Genomic DNA, 20,128 nt, shown 5'->3' with positions numbered 1-20,128 from the left:
TAGTCGTGCTTGCCTTCCGTTATGAGTTTTACTTTGTCATTCTGCCGGAGAGAGCTACAATAAAGAAAACAGTGTCTCATTGCCTAGTGATACCTCAGAAGGACACCCTGGCAAATGTTTCGGACTGGTATATTTACCATGGGGGCGCTTGCTGCTATGAAGTTTACCTCTTTCAAAAAAAAGATAGCTTTTCCGCGACGTCTCATTGCCTGAAATATGAAAGCAAACACATCGTTAAAATACCATAGAATTGCGTAGCTGTCATGTTCACTAAACACATAGAATGCAAGCGGTTTCTCTTGCAGCTGTAACGCCTTGCTTGTCCCTAACTCCAACTTAGTACCTTCTGTTGAATGAAAAAGTGTCACTGGACCTTGGCCAAGCAATAAAAATCAACGACGCGAGCCATCAAGGATCTCTTAGAATTTTTTCTTTAACACCGCCGAGTTCAGCCTTGTTAACCTCAATGCCTTTCTCTTAATACTACTCCCTGCCCGCTTTAGTTACAATCATAATCTCGTTGAGTTGTTAATCTTACGCCGAATTTATTTCGATGCATTCCTGTATTTCTCATGCCTTACTCATTTCGTGTTCTGCAGGTAACGTTTTGTTTCTTTTCTTTTCTTTTTTCTCGAGAAATGCTGTGATTTTTCGGAATTGCCACTCAGCATCACTGTCCTGACCTGTGTACTTGTGTGATGTCCTGTCTCTTGGACTTTATAGTTTTTGTTTAATAGTGGTATTGCGAGCAGTGAACATTATTCCTGCTATATTATGGTCCACCTGCCGTCTTAGCTGGTACTGACCAAGTCAAATCCGCCTCACAGGACTGCGCAGCATAGCTAGAGCATGAACAAAACTGCCATGTGGCGGAGACAATATAGAAGTGCCATAGGTGCGCTGAAGAGAGAGAGAAGGGAAGGAGGAAAGGCAGGGAAGTTAACCAGACTGAGTCCAGTTTGCTACCCTACACGTGGTGAGGGGAATGGGGAGTGAAAGAGAGAGAGAAAACTAAGGTGTAGGATGTCTATAGTCGGGCACTCAAGTCTGTTGCCTCCAGGTAGTGAAGAAGCGCTCGAACTGCTTTCTGCGCTAATGAACTGTAAGGCCAGGCACCCAAAATCTTCGCCTCCGTAAATGGCCTGTCGTCCAGTCTATTCAAGGCGCACAGGAGAGTCTCACGTTGATTATCGAATCGAGAACAGTGGCACAGAAGATGACTGATGGTCTCTTCACACTTGCACTTAGCGCACATTGGTGAATCCGCCATTCCAATACGGTAGCTGTAGGAGTTGGTGAATGCTACTCCTACCCACAGCCGACACAGCGGTGTTGCGTCACGTCGGGGAAGGTTCGCTGAAACACTCTTTTGTTCTTGCGTGTTGCTTCAAGTGAGGCCCTTTCAGTGAATGTATCATCGAAGGTAACTTTTTCTTCACTCCGTGGGACAGGGACATGAAGTTAAATGACGTTAAACTGGGATAAATGAAGCTGAAATTTTCAAAGTTATGTCGACTTTCTAAGCATATACACTTACCAGCCGACGCCTCCGCCGTTGTGAAGTGCCACCCACGTCGCTCCCCTCAGCGCGTCGCCGACGAAGTTTTGCACGGCCATATCTGAAAAAGGAGAAGAGAATGTTGCCACGTGGCGAACTTGTTGGACAAAAACGACGTTACAAGAACTCAGAAGAGGGCAAAGGTTCGTCGCGTGCGCTTCGGGATTTCTATCAACCTTACGTTTAGTAGCGATCGATTTAGTAGCAGCCTGTACGTCGACATTGCGATGATATGGATGATTGGTTACACTTACAGCTTTGTTGTTGTAAGTATATGGTTCGATTACTGAATGACTGCTCGTGCTTAGCAAATGCCTCCATCGAGCGTTTCTCGGGCCACTGCCGTGGTAAACGGTGATATTAGCGATCTGAGAAAAGGTTTTCTCTTTTATCACTCGCTTAGCTGAAGTCATTTTTCTCAGTTTTACGAACTTGACTATACTGAGAACAACAACTGTAGCGAAAAAAAAACGTACTGTAACTCTCATATCCAATGATCACATATTATATATTCGAACATAGCCTCCTATATGGGAACATAACAGTTTTTATGTAGATCCCTATAGTTTCGTATGGGATCATTGAATATGGGTTTTATGAGGCATATGAATTCTTCACATAGAGAAAGCTGCAAGTGCAGCAATTATTTATTTTTGCAGCTTTCTTGCTGCCAGAATAGTTAGTTTACTGGTTGTCTGTGCTTAGCAGATAACTCAATTTCAGTGCCCCTTGTGCCATTGCGGTGGAAAACATTTACCTGTTAATACCTATCAGGGGGAAAGAAATTTTCCTCGTGTTTCATTTAGCCAGTTAGCATAAAAACGTATATAAAGACGTTTCCCTTAGCTTTACGAGTAAGACTAAGAGTCTATAGCAACATGTGATATAAACTTTTTTTGTTTGTTTCCGTTTGTATAGGGTTTTTCTTCGAGAACATTGTACCTACCTGCAGTGAAGGCTGATCCGTCGTACACGTTAGATGTCTCTCTGTATGGGCTGTCGGCGCCGCTAACGTCGTGATGGTCGCGGCTGATCACGACTGGGCCCTAGCCGTGAGTGAATGAAAGCAACAAAAAATGGTTATTATGCTTCAGAACAAGAAGTGTGGAAATGCGAAAAGTAACTAGCCGGCGTCGACTTCAATAGGACGACTTGTAAGAACGCGTTCGGGGAAACTTTGTATCCGCGATTGGTGTTGGTACTCCTACACAGCAAGGATCGAGGCGTGTTTTACTGTGGGAGAAAATCTTGGACATAGTACACGCGAAGGAGCTGTTAAGACGAATAGCTCGAACAGTGAGCTAGGCATAGGACGTTAGGAGTAAAAAGAAAGAAAAAAGGAAGAAAGGAAAGGAAGAAAACAGGCGTCGTATGAAAATTCGATGGATAACGCGCATATTGGGGAAATCGGTTATAAGCGAAGCTTTCTGTGATGTTCACTGAAATGTCTGCACTGCGATTCTCCTTCTTGGCTTCTATATAACTCAACGCCACTCTCTCATTGCAGGCTCATGTCCAATTCTGTTCCCTTTACTTCTTTCTTTGCACTCTAGGCTGCTTTTGATGCCGACACCTGAATTTTTATCTGTTTTCGACTTCGTGATTTCCTGTCTCTTGTTCTGCTTGTCTGTCCGGGCATCTGCTGAGTAGCCCGAACACTTTTTTGGGGGGAGTAGTCAAGAACGCTCACGTTGACAAACGCACTCGTTTGTCATTTTTTCCGGTGACCGCCGTTTCACCTAGCAACCAATATTAAATGTTATCGCTTACCGCGAGACGCGCCTTTTCTGTATCTATCCTTTGTCCGTTGTCACCGAAACTTGCATAATCAAGACTGCATGTGCAACAGGTAATTGTGTCGTACTTTCTGGAAGACACGCGGGCACCAGCGATTACGCCGGAACCTTCGACGAGTCGTGTTTAAAAGTCGACGCGCTCGACATGCAGATCGGATTTTCGACGACCGACGAGCATGATCGCCGCTATCATGGCGCTGTGTGTTAGTTGCGTTGCTCGGCACAGGTTACGGAAATAAACATTTGGTTTCGTGAATCGCGTTGGTCCACTACGGTTGCTCACCGTCACAACAACGTGACAATGTACCTAGCTCTGCACTCTTGTTTGAGCAAACCCAGCGACCCATGTTGTCTGCACGGACAAATGTGGCACATGCCCAGCTGCGCATGCTCAGTAGCCCAAGCTGTTTATCCGTACACGTAGTTAGTGGCTCAAATTGTAGAATCGGCGAGACAGCAGAAGCCAGCTACCCGCAATCCAAAAGTTCAGGGAGGCGGCAAAGAAAGCTGCGCTTAAAAACTGCAGCTCGCTGAAAGCTTGCTTTGCCGCGTTACTTGTTTGTAACGCAGTGAAGCGTCTGTTGTAGCGCAGTGAAGCCTACTTAAATGCGAAAGCGTGCGAGGGAGCAGTTCTCGCGTGACCTGTTCAAGAATTGCGTGTGCTGAAGCATTGAAAAAGGCGCAACAAAAACAAGTGGATGTAATCTGCAGCGTCGCGGCTAAGAATCAGTGTAAAAATTAGTAGGACCGCAATAATATGGCTGCTGGATGCTGACGTTTGGCCGCGCGCGATGCTATATACTTCGGGTACACCGTAAAGAGTCGGCGTCACGTGTCTGCACGCGGGGCGCGTACCTTGAGCCGTCCTTCCCTAACGGCGAGGTTGAAGGCGAGGGCGATCTGCGTCCTGCCCGTCTTGTCCGAGTAGAGGATCCGCGCCTGGGAGCCGACCACCTGCGGTGCGCGCAGCCGGTGAGGAGAGCGCGACCACGCTCCCAAGTGCTAATGTATTTATTTATTTATTTATTTATTTATTTATTTATTTATTTATTTATTTATTTCAAAGCACCTTACAGGCCCCAAGGGGAGCATTGAGTAAGGGGGGCGTCATTGAACAAATGACAAGAGAAAACAGATATATGAGAGCTAAAAAATGTGAGAGCGAAAAATGTTTGTAATGATCACGTGCTTGTAAACCCTGCAAGGACCTGTGGTACGTTTCGGGTTTTTCTTTTTTTCATAAATGTAAACAAGAAGCCGATTGAAGTTTATTCGCTGCCGAAAATTACCGCCCCTACAGGCGGCAATGAGCCGCGGTCGGCAAAAGGAAGCTTGAGAGCAAGGGTTCACTTAAATATGTGAGGGGTGGAGGGGGTCGGCGTATTCTGCGCTGTGAATCACTCACCAGGTTGTGGTCGGCCGCCTTCTCGATCCACGCGATGTTGTCCCTGTACTGCTGCTTCACGTGCTCTGGCACTGCGGGTCGAAAGCATGAGTAAAACTCTTGCTTGGGCTAGTTGGTTCATGCTTGAATGAGTAAAGGCAAGGCTCCAAAGACCAGGACTGAAGAAGGACACGATCCTGCCATTTTGTGCGTCAACGTGATCGCCCTCTCAATTGGCGCCGGTCCTGTCGTTTGTGCCGTTCTTCAGACCTGGTCTTTTGCGCCTTGCCTTTACTCACGAAAGCTTGAAGCAGTGAGCCGGTGAAAATTCCACTCACTATCCGAGAGCCTCAACCGGTGGGCACTATAAAGAACAAGCTCAAACGGAGCAGACGTCACAGTGAAACGAAGCTTGTCACCTTTTCCAAAAGGAAGGATTCGCGGCAAAAGGCTAGCAAGCCCAATAAGAGCCTCGGCTCGAATTTTGTTCGGTAAAGTGAAACAGTTCGCTTCTGCGCAGAGGAAGAGATTAACTTTATTGTACAAGCCGCCGGCGCATTGCCCGAGGCGTCGTCTCCGGTAACCTCCGCCCATGCTCTGGCAGCTTTTCGTCGCATCCAGCACCTACAGAGAATCACCCTACCTCAAAGCAACACAAGACGGATTTCCACGTAGACTTCGTTCAGTCCCGCACGCCACTCTACAATGTAACAGCGGTGCTGCGAACATATAATTGCGCTGGGGAACGTATGTATATGCACAATGTGTTGTTGCCGCCGTTTCATGGCGCTGTACGACCGTACCTGACATGTTTATACACCCAGACGTGCGGGCAACCACTGCAGTGGAACGTCTGTTACTCGGATGACCTCTCTTCTGCAGCTTCTGAGCCCCGTAATTGCACAATTGCGAAGCGCAAAATGCGAAAACAGTGGCAGGCCTGAATACGGGTTATGTTGTGCTTGTTTGCTCGTTACAGCGCAATAAGATGGTACGGTTACTAAAAAAAAGTAACCTTCACAAAACTATAGCTATGGATAAAGCTGGATAGTGTATCAGGCGCGTGTATGACTGTGCGCCTGTTCCTGACATGGGCGCTACGGTCGGCCCGTTATCACTCGGTCGGCTATAAAAGCAACACTTCCCAATAAACCTGCGTTCTTCTTGTTCTGGCTATCTTGCTGTTGTCACGTCCTTCGCGGCACGCATACAGATAGTAAACGGCTGTTGCGCGTTTGTTACGATACCGAACTCTCTTTACTTCTCTTTGTACTGCTTTCGGTCTTGCTCACTAAGCTATACGAACTACAGGTTGAGTACTATCTCTCGTCTCTGTCCGGCGGACAGAGACGAGACGGCGCCGTACGCGTACGGCGCCGTACGCATTGCGTTCTTCCCGTTTCTTCCGTCATCTGTACGTCGCTTTTTCAGATGTTCGGGTAGACCATCTAAGTCGTACTTCGTGAGGCGACATTCGTGAGAAGGATTTAATCTTTTTTAGCACCTAAAATTCATCACGTACCGTTGGTCTTGAGCAAGCCCTTCAGCACAGAAGCAGCCAGGCTGTCTGTCAGCGCTAAATCGTCCTTGGATCCAGATGTGCAAACCCATCTGTAACAGAATATTTTTTTAAGCGATTGCGACGTTTGGTGTACGCGCCGTGCGCGTCCCATACGCGGCTTTAATATGAATGCTGCAATCAATGATCGTTGAGCGTCATCATGCCTTTACATTACAATAACGATGGATTACTGGCAGCACTCTTTGTAAAGCGTACTAGTACACTCTAGCTGGAAGAAGTTACTGCCTGTGCGCATTCATAAGTTCACGTGCGCAATAAAAAAGAAAAAAAAATTACTGGATGTTAGCCGCGGGACAAAGCGTAAGAAACCCTAGCTTGTAAAAAAAAAAGAACCACAAAGAAGCGCCCTCTAGTGTGCTTATTCCGTGCTTCTGGAATCTGTTGGCTTGAGGGTGCTTCTGATTTGTTCCATGGTTGACGCTTTTACCGTTAAGGGTGCAATTTTTGTTTATTTTGTGCTAGCTGAATGTAGCAAATTTACTCCACGTTTTCTTGTCCAATTAAGTACATTTGATTCATTTTTTTCTACCATTTCATTTTCTCCTCCATGCAGAGTAACTAACCAGACAGTAATGCTGGTTAACTTTGTGTCTGTGATCTCTCTTTATTTAGCTATTTTTCTTATTCTTTTTACTCTGCCTTTAAACGTTCTGCATCGCAGATGTGAGAATTATCGAATATAGAATATTATGGGACGAGCTGTTCTCGCATTAAAGGAGTTGGTGAATTTTCTTTTTTTTTTTCCAGGATGCGTGGGAAAATGTCACAGGTTGGGATGGGGCAGCACGTTGATCAACTCGTTGGCTAGGATTTTGGAACTCGCGACAAGAATTCGGAAGTCGGCTGATTTTTTTTTTCTTCTTCTACGAAAACTCGTCTTCAACAGCGAAGAAAAAAAAAACGGCCTCTTTCTTCTAATTGAGCGTATCGCGGCAGACGAGAAGACACCACGAGTGCTAGCCCTTAAATAATAACAGATCCGTAGCAGCTCGCCAAATTGTCAACCTAACCACTGCTCTTGTCGTTATACAATGCCGCACAAAACATACCTGAATGGTCCGAAGCCGAGGGAGAAGATGTCTCTGCAATACCAAAAAAAAAAATATCAGCATCATTTTCACGTCAGCTACTGAATCTGCGGCGTCTATAATAGGCTGGCGCAGGCACAACTCTGCAAATCTGTAATGATTTCTCACCCCATGATGTCCTGCACGTAGGACGGGTAACGGAACCTGATACCGTTGTGGCCGACATCAGCACCTGCAGACACGTAATTATATATATATATATTTAATATATATATAATGAAACGATGCCTGCTTAGATAATTTCACTTGACATTTTATTAGATAACTCATACGTCAATTCACTCCTACAATATTTGATTGATTCCTTCGTTCATGTGATTATTCATTCGTTTGCTCATTCATTCACTTCACCCCGCACTTGGGATTCGGAGCAACAAAAAAAAATGTAGATAAGCACAGCGTTCGACGAGAAGAGAGAAACGGGGCCGTCACAAAATCTATTCGTTCAGTCTTTCGTAGTTCCATTCGGCCGTGCGTTCATTCATTTTATCATTCATTCAGCCCACCATTCGTTAATCCTTTTCGATAATTCGCTGGTTCACTCGTTCCGTTATTTATTTCTTCACTGTTCTTCACCGCACCGCCTGATCGATCTCACCTGCCCTGGAGGCTTCGAGAAGGAAAGCGTTGCCGTAATCCCAGAAGCACATGCCTCGCTTGGTCATCTTGTTAATCGCCGTAACATGCCGCCGGAGGCTGTGCGGAGAAAAAAAAGTGCGAGGAAACGATTGGTTCAGTTGCCATTGCTCTACTCAAAAGTTCGAGATATTACTACAAAAAAAAAAAATTGACAGCGGAATAGCGCTTATCAAGCACCAAAGAAGTTCGTAGACATTCTATGAAGTTATCTACAGAGCACGAAAGAAAAGCATATCTTCTACTTTCCTGGGTCGTTTTTGGCGATGCAGAAATAGCAGTAATTAATGAAGGGACAATGAGACATCCACCCAATCGTAGCAATTGCTACAAAGGAAACCCGTACGGGTTCCTCGAAAGAAAAGCCTCGCAGTTGAAGAAAAATTCGTCCTGGAGCAGGACGAATTTTTCTTCAACTGCTTCTACAACTTCTTTGTAGCAATCGCTACGATTGGGTGGATGTATCATTTTCCCTTAATTAATTACTTATCTCCACCTTGCGGGTTTCCGCAGAGCTATTACGTCAGAAATAGCAGTACTACTTAAGCGAAGTGGTAATTAGTAGTGTTATTGTTCTCTCCTGCTGCATACCGCTATTGTCCTCGAGTCAAGTTGTGCTGACCGAACCTGCTCCACATGGGCCAGCGAAAAGTTTCCTCTGCGAACTTTGACGCCGATTAGCCCAGCTCCATAGCGTGTTAATGCTTCGTCGTGGCCCATGTGTTGAACCGCCGTCGTCATTGTCCATCCTTTTCATTCTCGCCGCTCCATGTCCCCATTAGTGAGTAGAAGAGAAGGAGACTTAGTCGAGAGCTATGGAGTCTCTCTACCGGCTTCCTTTCTCTCGTATATTTCCCGGTAAAAGAACATCGCACCGGATACGAGCCGTCGTGTATAAAACTCTCGTTTAACAACATCACGTCAAAATTACCTGCTTCAACTTCTATTGCGTCGTCGTTGTAGCAAGGCTGCTGAATAAGTGCAACGTCGCGCTTGTATGTATGAACTGCGCATGACCCACTGCGGCACTACTTTTTGTGTATATATATATATATATATACCCCGCGAAGTATCGCACACACCGACCTGTCATCTCCGGTCAACAATACGCACAAACTATACGGAATTTGACACCGTGCAATTCATAAGAACCGTACGTTGGAAGATAACCTAAGCACCTACAATGAACGTCACCGTTCTTGGACTTGATTTCTTGAAATGTGCCCAGTACTGTAACTGATTGATCACATTTTACATGTTAGTATTAAAGCGAAGCTTTCCCTGTCTGACGTGAGTGCCGAAAACGCACTGCAGGAAAGCCAACTTACACATCTGCCTAGAACCCTGCAGTTCACATTCGCAGTTGCACCGATAAGAGAACTAGCAATTTTGAATAGTGGAAAAGAAAATGTCTGTATAAAGCCATACGTTGCGGATATTTGACGTAAATATTATCTGATAACTGCTTGCATTTGCCCAGTACCCTTAGGGCACTGAAGAGTGAAATGCCAGGGCAGCCATGGAGTTCTTGTAACATACCAAGAGTGCGCTTTGCATTACCCTTCTGGCTACATTGGCGTCTTAGTGGCAATTGACCGCCGCAGTTATCTCACGTGAAACTTGTGTGAAAATTTACTCTACGACTGTGGCATTTCATCGCCACGTACATCAGGTGTGTCCTCATGTAGACGTTCTCACAAACCGTGTTTTGGATACAATGTCAGCCTTACTGCTTCCTCTAGTCCCCCCAGCGCGCCGCCCACGATCCAATAATGTGTCGTGGGACGCGGTAACGACGTCACATCTGCCTGGCCACGTAAGCTACTGCATGTGGCGTCTAGGGTGGCAAGTGCTCCCAACGCGTGACAGACTAGAGCGGTGGGACATAGTCCCACCTTCGCTGTGTCCCAATGGCCCCCTTCAAGAATCCAACACGCATGTGCTGCTGTAATGCGTCGTTGCTAGGGTATTTTGCAGGGCCGTGCATGCTGGTTTCCGTGGCCTTGGAGTTAACCACTTTAGTACATCTGGTCGCTGCTCACGTGGCCGCTTTGCGCGACATTTAATTGGTGCGGTGGCCCTTCGCCTGTGGCGTAACCGGTGTGAGGCAATTGCCGCGGGGACATCGTCGCCGCGCTCTGTTTTCACTTCTGGAGGGGCTCTAATTTGAGCTACTGTCGTTTCTGTCAGAGGAGTTGTTCTTTCTTGGGGAAGAGGAGTTCCTTCGACAGTGATCATGCCGTTTCCTGTCCGTGTCGCGGATAGATTCGCATGTCTTAATTTTCGTCCAGCCTGGTTCTTGTAGCCAGGCCATCAAAAGTATTCACTGAATATACATGTATGTAGGTGCCCGTGATTTCTGTGTGCTCTCGTATGCATGATCATATATGTATATACACATCTCATAGCATCGCTGCAAAACTGTGTAAAGTAACATCATCATTGTACAGAACCACTGTGTGTACTGTATATATTGAACATCATTTTGTGTAATGTGACAATTATTTTGTGTAACTGTGCGTTTCCGTGGGTCTATGTGGTTATTTGTTAGTGAGTGTGGACTCGGGCACTTCTTTCAAAACGTGCGATGTATACAATGCTTTGTACTTCTTACATGTTATTGTCCTGGTGGAATTGTGCCGTGATTGTGACTCTGTTCGTATTGTCTCTTGTTGAAATGAACTTTTTCTTAGCAAAACTTGCCAAACAGGGGACGTAATCACTTTCCGCAATATCACTTTCAGTGCGCGCTTATTGACTCTTTAGGCAAAACCGGATGAACTGATTGGCTGGTTTAGCACTGCTTCACGCAAACGCGCTAGTATCGCTGTATGTGACCGTCCGAGAATACGTGCCCATCAAGGGAAAACAAATCTTGTTGCCGAGCTAGTTGTTTCATGACTTAAAAACAAAGGTTACGGCGCTGAGCAGTCGAGGACGAAGTGAGACAATTGGAAGTTCGCACCCGTATATATCTCGTTTGTGTCTCACTTCGTCCTCGACTGCTTAGCGCCGTAGCCTTTGTTTTTAAGCCATTGCGGGAAGCCTGATGCTTGGGCTTACATTAAAGCGAAGCTTTTTTATGTCTCACTGATTCGTCCGTGAGCGCCGAAAACCCACTGCAGGAAAGCCAACCTAAGCGTCTCCGTAATAACAATACTTGGGGTTTTACGTGCCAAAACCACTTTCTGATTACGAGGCACGCCGTAGTTGAGGACTCCGGAAATTTTGACCACCTGGGGTTCTTTGACGTGCACCTAAATCTAAGCACACGGGTGTTTTCGCCCCCATCGAAATGCGGCCGCCGTGGCCGGGATACGATCCCGCGACCTCGTGCTCAGCAGCCCAACACCATAGCCACTGAGCAACCACGGCGTGTAAGCGCCTGCGTAGAACACTACAGTTTGCACTCGCAGTTGTACCGTTAAGAACAGTGGGAACACTGTCGTGCTCGCGACCAACGGGAAAACGTCATGCTACCCAGGCGAACTGTACGTATCTACATTGTGTTACGCGAGTCGCGCAATGCATTCGCGGCCGTCACTACGGGTAGGTCGCGGGTGCAGCGCACGGCAGAAGAAGAGGCAGCCGTACGCGAACGTAAGCGCGACAGCGAACGTGCCCGTATAAGTCCGATCCCGGTGTATCGAGAACGGCATGCAGAAGCCATGCGTGTCCGTCGACAATCCGATCCTAGCGTGCGCATCAATGAGGCGGAAGCCAGACGTCGTCGCCGCGCTGATCCCGATCGGATTGGATTGGATTGGAGCAAACTTAACGTTCACGATCTGTCCCTTGATGCCGTACTGACCGCGACTGCGAGTCCGGCGCCGGGTGCACATGAACGGCAGTTGAGGCACAATCAGTCGCTCCTGCACGCCGTTCAGCTTGGGTCACGGAGCAAGAAACATTTAGGAGTGGGGAAACTCCGCTGTTTGCGGCGACCAGAAAAGGTCACAAGCTCGCGGAGCCGTTATCGTGCTGGCGGCGCCTGGCGGCCGGGAAAGAAATTACCGCCGTTGAGAGCAACGTTACTAGATCCGTTGGTTGAGAGCGCGCCGGAGCCGCCTGCCCGAGCGCTGCATTTTTTTTTTTTCCACTGCGGCTTCTACGACGCGCCGCATGGCGCCGCCACTGTATACGGCCCCGTCGGCGCATACAACAATTGTGACCTTATCTGGTCGCCGGCGCTCGATCGCGCTGACGGGAGTTTCACCTCCTAAATAGCCGCGTTTACATGAATGCGACAGTGTCGCATCGCATCGCATTTCTAGCGCATCACATTCATGTAAACAGCAGTAATGCGCTAGGAAGGCGCATCGCATTAATGCGCTAGGCGAGGGTAGATTTACGGGCGCGAGTCGACTCTCGCGGAGCATGTAAACGCAGGATCGTCGCATTAGGAATGATGGGAAGGAATTAGCCATCAACATGGCGGCGGTCCCGGCTGCCCGCTTCGAATTGAATTTGGCGTTGCTTTTGTAAAATGCACTTCGTTCGCAGCAAATGATTGTGTAAACGGCTTTTGCTTAGTCTCAGGCCGCTTCGACGACAGAGTATTATGGATACCCTTGTGGTGTTTTCGAGATCGCTCCTCTTTTCGAACGAGTCGAAGCCTAACGAAAGAAACATTCGAGATGTCAGCGCTACCTATCGCTAGAGTCGGAAAATAGCCGCAACGACGTCATATGGCCTCTGAGATCCAAAGATCTCGCTGGCAAACTAAAGCTGCAAAACACGTGCGCGGCTTTGAATCCGCTACACTATAGCGTACGCTATAAGTTGCGTACGCTAAACTAAAACTTTCTATTTCTCGGCACTCAACCACCAACGTGCACTCGGCCTACTACCGGAAACCAGTTACACCGGAAGTCGGTTGCACTTCCCTTCTACGACACCATGTGGCGCTACATTCTCGCGAGAGTTAAGGCGCTACATGTAAACGGCGTCGCATCGCCTTTCCCAAATGCGCTTGGAAATGCGATGTGCCACTGTCGCATTCATGTAAACGGGGCGAATGTCTTACTCCGTGGCTTGGGTAGACCTTCGGGCATTGGAGGGTACACGTAACCGTTCGCGGTGCTGAAGGTAGGTAGCTTGGTTCAGTTTGCATTGGGGGAAAGCTTCGCGTTACAACCATCTCTCTTTAAGAAAGGGGCTTTGATTTCTTTTAGGTATCCGTTGTGATTGAACTCGTCGCTGTTAATTAATCATTTGCGCTAGGACTTTTCGACGACGCGGTGGCGTACAAGAAACTGTTCTTTCGTCACGGTCAAATAAAATTATGAGGTATACTTTCCCAACGCGACAATGGGGCTGTGAGGGAGTAGGACTGCGGATGAATGATGGCCACCTGGGATTTTTTTTTTTTTTAGAGTGCACGTATATCTAAGTCACATGAGCGTCCTTGCTTTCCGCCGCCATTGGAATGCCGTCGGCGCGGCTGGGAATCGAACCTGGGACCTCACGCTCAACCGATCAGCGCCATATAGCCGCTAAGTAATGTAATCTCTGTGCAACAAAGCGTCAATGAACTTCAATATTACGTTTTTTGTTTTACTTCTGCGTATTTATTTATTTATTTATTTATTTATTTATTTATTTATTTATTTATTTCAGTGACCAACACACGTACCTTTCTTGCACAAGCATCTTAAAGTTCCGGGGGTCTTCTCTCATCTTGGCGTTCGCCTCCTCGTAAGTCAGCTGCGAGGAAAGAAAGAAAGAAAGAAAGAAAGAAAGAAAGAAAGACCAAGTAAATGAGAAAGGCGGGAAAAAAATGTGCATGTGGAGACTGCGGGGCGTCAGATCATAAGTCAAGCGAGGACAGCTGAAATGCGCGCGCCGCGCCATAATGGAGTTCTTGGGAATTTGGCGCGTATGTTGCCTCGACAGAGCGTCACCGTTATTGTGGATCTTTTTTTGTTTGTTTTTCGTCACACTTTATGTTTGGCTGGAAGTGCCGTTGTAAGGAACACACAACGCCAAAACACAAACCCCGTGACTAAGATTTCTGGCAAATGTTCTGCGTTCCTCCGCGTGAAGAAACCAGCCAAACCAATGCTGAGGAAACAAGAACTATACCTAGTGTTTTAGCTAAACTTGAAGTTTTTCGTAAACACAGTGCAATATAAATAAACAGTTTTTTTTCTTCTGCCAACACTTATCTGGAGCCGGCGGCCATCATGAAGGATGCAGTTACTGAACATATGCTATTTGTGGGACGGTTATATCTTTAAATGAGTTAATAACTTGCGATAGCATCTCTTTTTCCCGAAAGCCTTTCTTACGTCGTGCAATGCATAACAACACGTATAGCCTGGAATACCAACCCATTTCGTCGCAGATTCCGGGGATGAGCACGCGTGTATCAAAACTGGTCCGATCGCTTAGTAACCTATTAAGTGCTTATGGCTTGAGCAATAACTGAGCTCAATTCTGCAGTTCTAACTTATGCTGTCTAGGATCTTCAAATAAAATTTAAGTACGGAAGAAAGCTGATTCGTTAAAGAACGCGTCTCTGAGCATTAGCACAGCACCCGCTGTTTGTCGATGCGATTATAGCATGTCGCCCAAAAAATAACATCTTTATTTGTGACATCCTTGTCTTTATTGGTTGATTAGGTTTTCGCTGAAACAACTAGCCCACCGTATTCTATAACGTAGAGCCAAATAAAGTGGCCGGGCAAGTTTATGTATCTTTTTCACGACGCGCGCGCGTTATGTGATATACGCTATAGAAGAAGTAAGCTCAGAAACTATGCCAAACGTACGAATAATGACAAGAGCTCATATAGCAGGCCATCCTAAGTTAGCAACGCGTCGTACCATCATTTCTGAGCACAATGACAATTATCTGCTCGAGAGCAAGCTCGAAATTTTTCGGGTGGCCAGAATGTCGCTGCTGGGTGATCACGTGCTCACTTACTTTTTTAATTATTATTTTAAATTTCATGGCACCGGCGATACCACTTGCACGAGCAGACCAATATTCAAAAATCGAATAAGCAGCATTCGAGGGAAGGAAGGGATTAAGGCACGTCGCTGTTCGTATGAGCATGTGCTAGAGTCGTTTACAAACTAAGAATCCAAAACAAGCTCCGCCCACGGGGCCTCAGTACGCCTAGTTTCTGTTTGCCTCCGCGTTCGAGAACATAGTTCCCGAGAGGCGCCGATATATCCAACAAATGAATCTATCTTACACAGCTACGTAACTATGTATTTCAAAGAAAAGCAGTTGCAGCAAATTTATCTATAAATGCACATTATTTACGGTTGAGAAAACTCCTGGGCTGTATATAGAGTTCCGAAATGGCAGGAAATTGAAGCGGCTGATAGCATTATAAGGAATCATACGTTCTACGTAATTTTTTTAATAGTGTAACCATTCATGCTTGTCTTCAGTGTGATGCCATAGAGATATGCCTCGGTTGCATCTCAGCTTATAGAATGATAATCATATAAAAACCACACACTTAAAGATTTTCATCGGGATTTTCTCCTTTGCTTACAGTTACTAAAGAGAGTGAGACAGAAATAGAGAAAAAACACGCGCTCGAAATTCACGTCTCCGTCAATGGCGCTTTTCGTGGTCCCCGTTGAAGAGTTTGAATTCTAAGCCAAACGATGTTGCGAACCGTACGTGCGCCTTCTCTCGCCAGAGGGCGTAGGCCTCGCGCTCAGCTCGAATTCTGCAGCTTTGGCTCTCGCCAAACGGATTTTACGTACGCGACGTTTGTTAAGGGCGCACGTAAACCAAACATAACAGTTCTTTTTTTTTCTCGCGCGGTCGTTCCACAGTTCGAAGACACAGCCTGCGAGCTCCCTTCCGCTCACGCGGGCGCGTGGCATAAATCATTCCAACGAGCACTTCATCATCGTGCCAACGACGATTTACGTCTCGTTCGCTCGTCTAGCAAACGCTCTCTTCGAAAGCTCGCGCTTTTCTATCTTTTTTTTCCTATTTTTTTCTTGCTTCTTCGGCTTCTTGCTTCGCGGTCCTCTTCGTTTCCTTCGCGGCTTTGCTATTTTCGTTCCGTTTGCTGTTCAATCTATCTCTCTCGCTCTCTTTTCATCTTCCCTCGCCCGCCGCCCATTGTTGCGCATGCACCGCGACGTGTTCGGCCATCTGTGCGCCGCGCGTACACGCGTCTTCCTGCATTCCTGGCGGGCAAAATATTGTTCTTTTCCTTCCCCCATTGTCAGCGCCGGCGCGTCTGTCCCGAAGAAGGCACGTATGGCGTCGGCAGGAGCCACGCTTGTGCGCTGAAGCCAGCACTCTGGTGGCGCCGTCTGCCGTCGAAGCCCTGTCCTGTATCGCGCCCGTCTGCGCACAAGCCTAAGATGCCCGTCTTTTGGCGCGTGCATGCAGACGGCGATGTTAAACACTCAGTAATGTGGAAAGTAGGGCGAGTTGGTGATTAATCATCGCACCTTGGTGGTGAAGCAGAGCACTGGCAAGGACAAGGCGAAGTGTCGAGTAGTCTTGTGTGTCTTCGCCTTGTCCTTGTCAGTGCGCTGCTTCACCGCCAAGGTATGATGACGTTAAACATGTATGTGAATCGAAGCTTTGAGCTCCGCGTACTCTCAGCCTCGAAATTAGCATCAAGACATAATTGTAGGCATGGTGGATTTCCTCTTTCCATTCCCCCGTTCCCTTCCAACAGTGTAGGGTAGCAAGCCGGACGCGCCTCTGGTTGGCCTCCCTGCCTTACCTCTTTTTGCTATATCTCTACATCTGGTGTTATATAGCGTGGGTACCTGCAAGAGTGTACAGCTCTTTCGCTCTTTTATCCTTGACAATGCTACAACACGTGACTTGCAGTTAAACATTGTTGAAGTCGCTGCACTGGACCTGTTGGTTGGTCGATAGGGTTTAACGTTAAAACTATAGGGTTTTACGGGCCGAAACCACTTTCTGTATGAGGCACGCCGTAGTGGAGGACTCCGGAAATTTCGACCACCTGGGCTTCTTTAACGCGCACCTAAATCTAAGTACACGGGTGTTTTCGCATTTCGCCCCCATCTAAATGCGGCCGCCGTGGTCAGAGTTTAGCGTTCAAAAGCATTATCCGTAAGTTTGCTTGTTTTTTTTCATGTTTTTTTTTTTTTTTTTTAGTTCATCCTCGGTCACACCGGATTGCCGTTTCCGCGGCCGGGATACCGAAGCCATTACTTTCGTTCTCAATGGCAGAACGCCTGAGCCACAGACGTCAAATATTGATCCGTGCTCGTGGAGACGTTAGAAATATATGGGAAGCCAAGCTCTGAGTTTCTGAGTGCCGCATGCACTCAGCGTCGCAATAAGCGCGCAGACGCAATGGTATAGACACTGACATAAATTGAGCTTCGGCGCCTCCAGAGGGCACGCTTGCACAAGGCGATGACAGCGCTACCTATAGATACTAAACTCGCTGAGGTCAACTTACGTCCTTCTGGCAATCCTACTGCCTTTATAGTGTTTGTTTCTTTAGCTTCGGTTGTTGGTACTCGTCTTCCATCTCACCGTACCCTGCCACGTCAGCGGATATGTGAACGAAATCAGGTTGTCGTTTGACTCACTCCTTTCGCAGTTAGCTATATGTCTCTATCTCGGCACATCTCGTCGAAGGCGTCATTGTCCTCTCCACTTCTGATTGCACTGTATTGCAACGTGCATGTACAGGCCTTTTATCACTGACCTGTACGGGGTAGTAACCACCGTTGAAAGGGTTGTGACAGGACGTCTGGTCTGAGCCCAGGTCGGCCAGGAGTTCGCCCGTGGTCTCCGCCTCCGTCGCCAAGCGTTCCCTGGCGGGAAGGGAGATTGAATAATTCATTAATGCGCCCCTTACCAGACAGACCTTCGCGTCTCAAGATGTAAGTTTGTCACACCAACCAACCCAAGGAGACGTTAGACGCGCATGCAAGTGAAATAACGCGGACCGAGTCGCCGCCTGTTCAGGAGCAAGAGCCCCCTGGAGTACTGTTCTTCTATTTCTTTATAAGTTACGAAAATCGCAACATTGCTATCGGCAACCAGCTGCCATTACGGACATCATAGTGTGCAGTTTCATTACAAGCTGCGGCCTGTTTTTAAGAACACTTCCTGCAATAATTAAAAATATAAAGAAGAAAGCTTAGTGTAATGACGTACACGGGACCAAACAACAGACATTATGTTCAAGTGAGAGACTTGAAATACGCATTTCTGTTAGACGCTCAAGCAAGTAAGGCAGACTAAGAAGTACACACGAGTGAGCCAGACGACTACACGTAAGAAACATTTGTTAAAACAAGATGAATATGATAAAATAAACCAGCCCAGACTTTATGTTTATGTTGCCGAGTAGCTGCAAGACACTGTTTTATATGGGAGCAGCTGCTAAAAACGTTAAGCGAAAGCCTCGAGACTTAATTGAATGACTTACCAAAGGGTAACGATGTTACCCAAGTATCCGATGCTCACGGACTCCTTCGCGGCTTTGGCTTTCCTGGAAAATACGGCGTACGTTTTCTCGAGCTCGCACGTATAGTAGCAAATTCTCTCCTCTCTGTACGCCAAGTTTTGCTCATTCGTTAGCGCGGGTTTAACGTTTTAGAACGACACACATGATGCTTTGGCGGGCTCCGAATAAACTTTTACCACCTCCCGTTAACGCTTGCCCAAAATCATACCTGTAAGGTCTCCAGAAAATTTCGTAAAGTTTACGAATTTTTGATCGTTTCACGATACTTCACGAGTTATGCGTCAAGATTTATTAAAGAAAGCTGTTGACGAAAAAGTTTCGCTCGTCGTTGTCCCTTCCCATTTGAGGTTATATATATAAAGGAAACAATGTGGTGCTTGTAAGGGTCGGCTGTTCCAACTTTGCTGCAGCTTGCGTTCCGCGTCTAAATCTGAAGTACCATTAATGAAGTGCGTACGTATCCCACAAAAGGCGTGACGCAAACATTAAATGCATATGTGCTGGTGTGCGTCAGGAACTGATCAGTTGAGAGAGCAAGAGAATGCAAGTATACGCTTCAGAAAGAATCTGAGATAGCACAATGTTAAAGTGTTATGGCCAATGTGTTGATTGTGGAAATAATATTCGAGCAAGAGGAAGTTGGTTTCTTGAAGTGTGCGTGCGTGCGTGTGTGTTCTTATTCTCATTTGCTTTCATCTCTCAGTTATCAAGACCTTGCTAAGCTCTGGCGCCGTTCCCGTTTACATACCTTATTCTTTTGATCAGTTCTTCGATATCCTCGATGACCTCGTCCACCCATCCCTGGTGATGACGTTTGTACGTCGCTTCTCGGGACATCTGCGGCAGACATCAATAAAAGAAACTATTTATTTATTTATTTATTTATTTATTTAAGTGAGCAACAGTGTCAAAACGCTGGCTCCACCCAGAGACTCTCCTCGTTCAACCTCTTTTGATAACTTTGGGAAATGATGTATGTCAATTGTGGCCGTTAGGAATCGCTCGTAAACACCAGTGGCAGCTGTAGCTTCGAGGACGCGAGCGAGAAAGCTCCGTATTTTAGTCATGCCGCTCCTTTCTAGCTTGCATGTCTGGTCTCAACAATGCGAGCGTGCGGTGTGTTTGTTCTGTCCAGTTGATTATAGGAACACGATAATCGCTCATTTTATTCCCAATTAATGACACCAATCCACCAGGAACAAGTGGATATCTATGAGGGAGCACAAATAGGCGCGTATCTAAAGAACACAAATTATTTTTAAAAGCGAATCGTATAGGGTAAAGATAAAAACCAAGATACTACTTGCACGCAGACGCAAATAACATGTTCTTTTTTTTTCTGTTCTTTTTTTTTTTCAGAACTCCTGCAGGCAAATGACAGTAGTAAGACGAAAGATAGATTTCCAGGTATGGTGAACAACGTATACCTCTGCGATGACTCCGATGCCGCTTGCGATGACTGCTGCCTTCGCCTGGGCACCGCTCATGCCACCGAGACCAGACGACACGAACACCTGAAAATTTAGACAAGCAGGTTCGTGTGGTGCTTGAACTTGGCTTTTGGCATAGCTGGCTCTGCGTTCATTGAACTGGCTGTATTTAGTGCATAATGTTCCCCCTCCTTCATTTCAGCTTC

The 20,128-nt window shown here is 46.7% G+C and overlaps 1 protein-coding gene across 1 annotated transcript in view; it reads right to left on the bottom strand.

Moving 5' to 3' along the window:
- LOC142585374 (urocanate hydratase-like) overlaps positions 1 to 20,128 on the bottom strand; it is a 34,659-nt gene that overhangs the window by 4,026 nt on the left and 10,505 nt on the right. The window contains exons 7-19 of the mRNA XM_075696094.1: positions 19,920 to 20,006; positions 19,241 to 19,329; positions 18,454 to 18,516; positions 17,725 to 17,833; positions 13,680 to 13,750; positions 8,007 to 8,104; positions 7,517 to 7,580; positions 7,370 to 7,402; positions 6,261 to 6,349; positions 4,760 to 4,830; positions 4,210 to 4,308; positions 2,505 to 2,604; positions 1,538 to 1,619 (exon numbers count right to left, since the gene is read on the bottom strand). Coding sequence (XP_075552209.1) covers positions 1,538 to 1,619; positions 2,505 to 2,604; positions 4,210 to 4,308; positions 4,760 to 4,830; positions 6,261 to 6,349; positions 7,370 to 7,402; positions 7,517 to 7,580; positions 8,007 to 8,104; positions 13,680 to 13,750; positions 17,725 to 17,833; positions 18,454 to 18,516; positions 19,241 to 19,329; positions 19,920 to 20,006 — 1,055 coding nt within the window. The remainder of the gene's footprint in view (positions 1 to 1,537; positions 1,620 to 2,504; positions 2,605 to 4,209; positions 4,309 to 4,759; positions 4,831 to 6,260; positions 6,350 to 7,369; positions 7,403 to 7,516; positions 7,581 to 8,006; positions 8,105 to 13,679; positions 13,751 to 17,724; positions 17,834 to 18,453; positions 18,517 to 19,240; positions 19,330 to 19,919; positions 20,007 to 20,128) is intronic.

Source organism: Dermacentor variabilis, chromosome 6 (assembly GCF_050947875.1).
Source record: "Dermacentor variabilis isolate Ectoservices chromosome 6, ASM5094787v1, whole genome shotgun sequence".
Taxonomy (NCBI): Eukaryota; Metazoa; Arthropoda; class Arachnida; order Ixodida; family Ixodidae; genus Dermacentor; species Dermacentor variabilis.
Note: the sequence above shows the minus strand (reverse complement) of the source record. Positions and strands in the feature narration are given on the sequence as shown.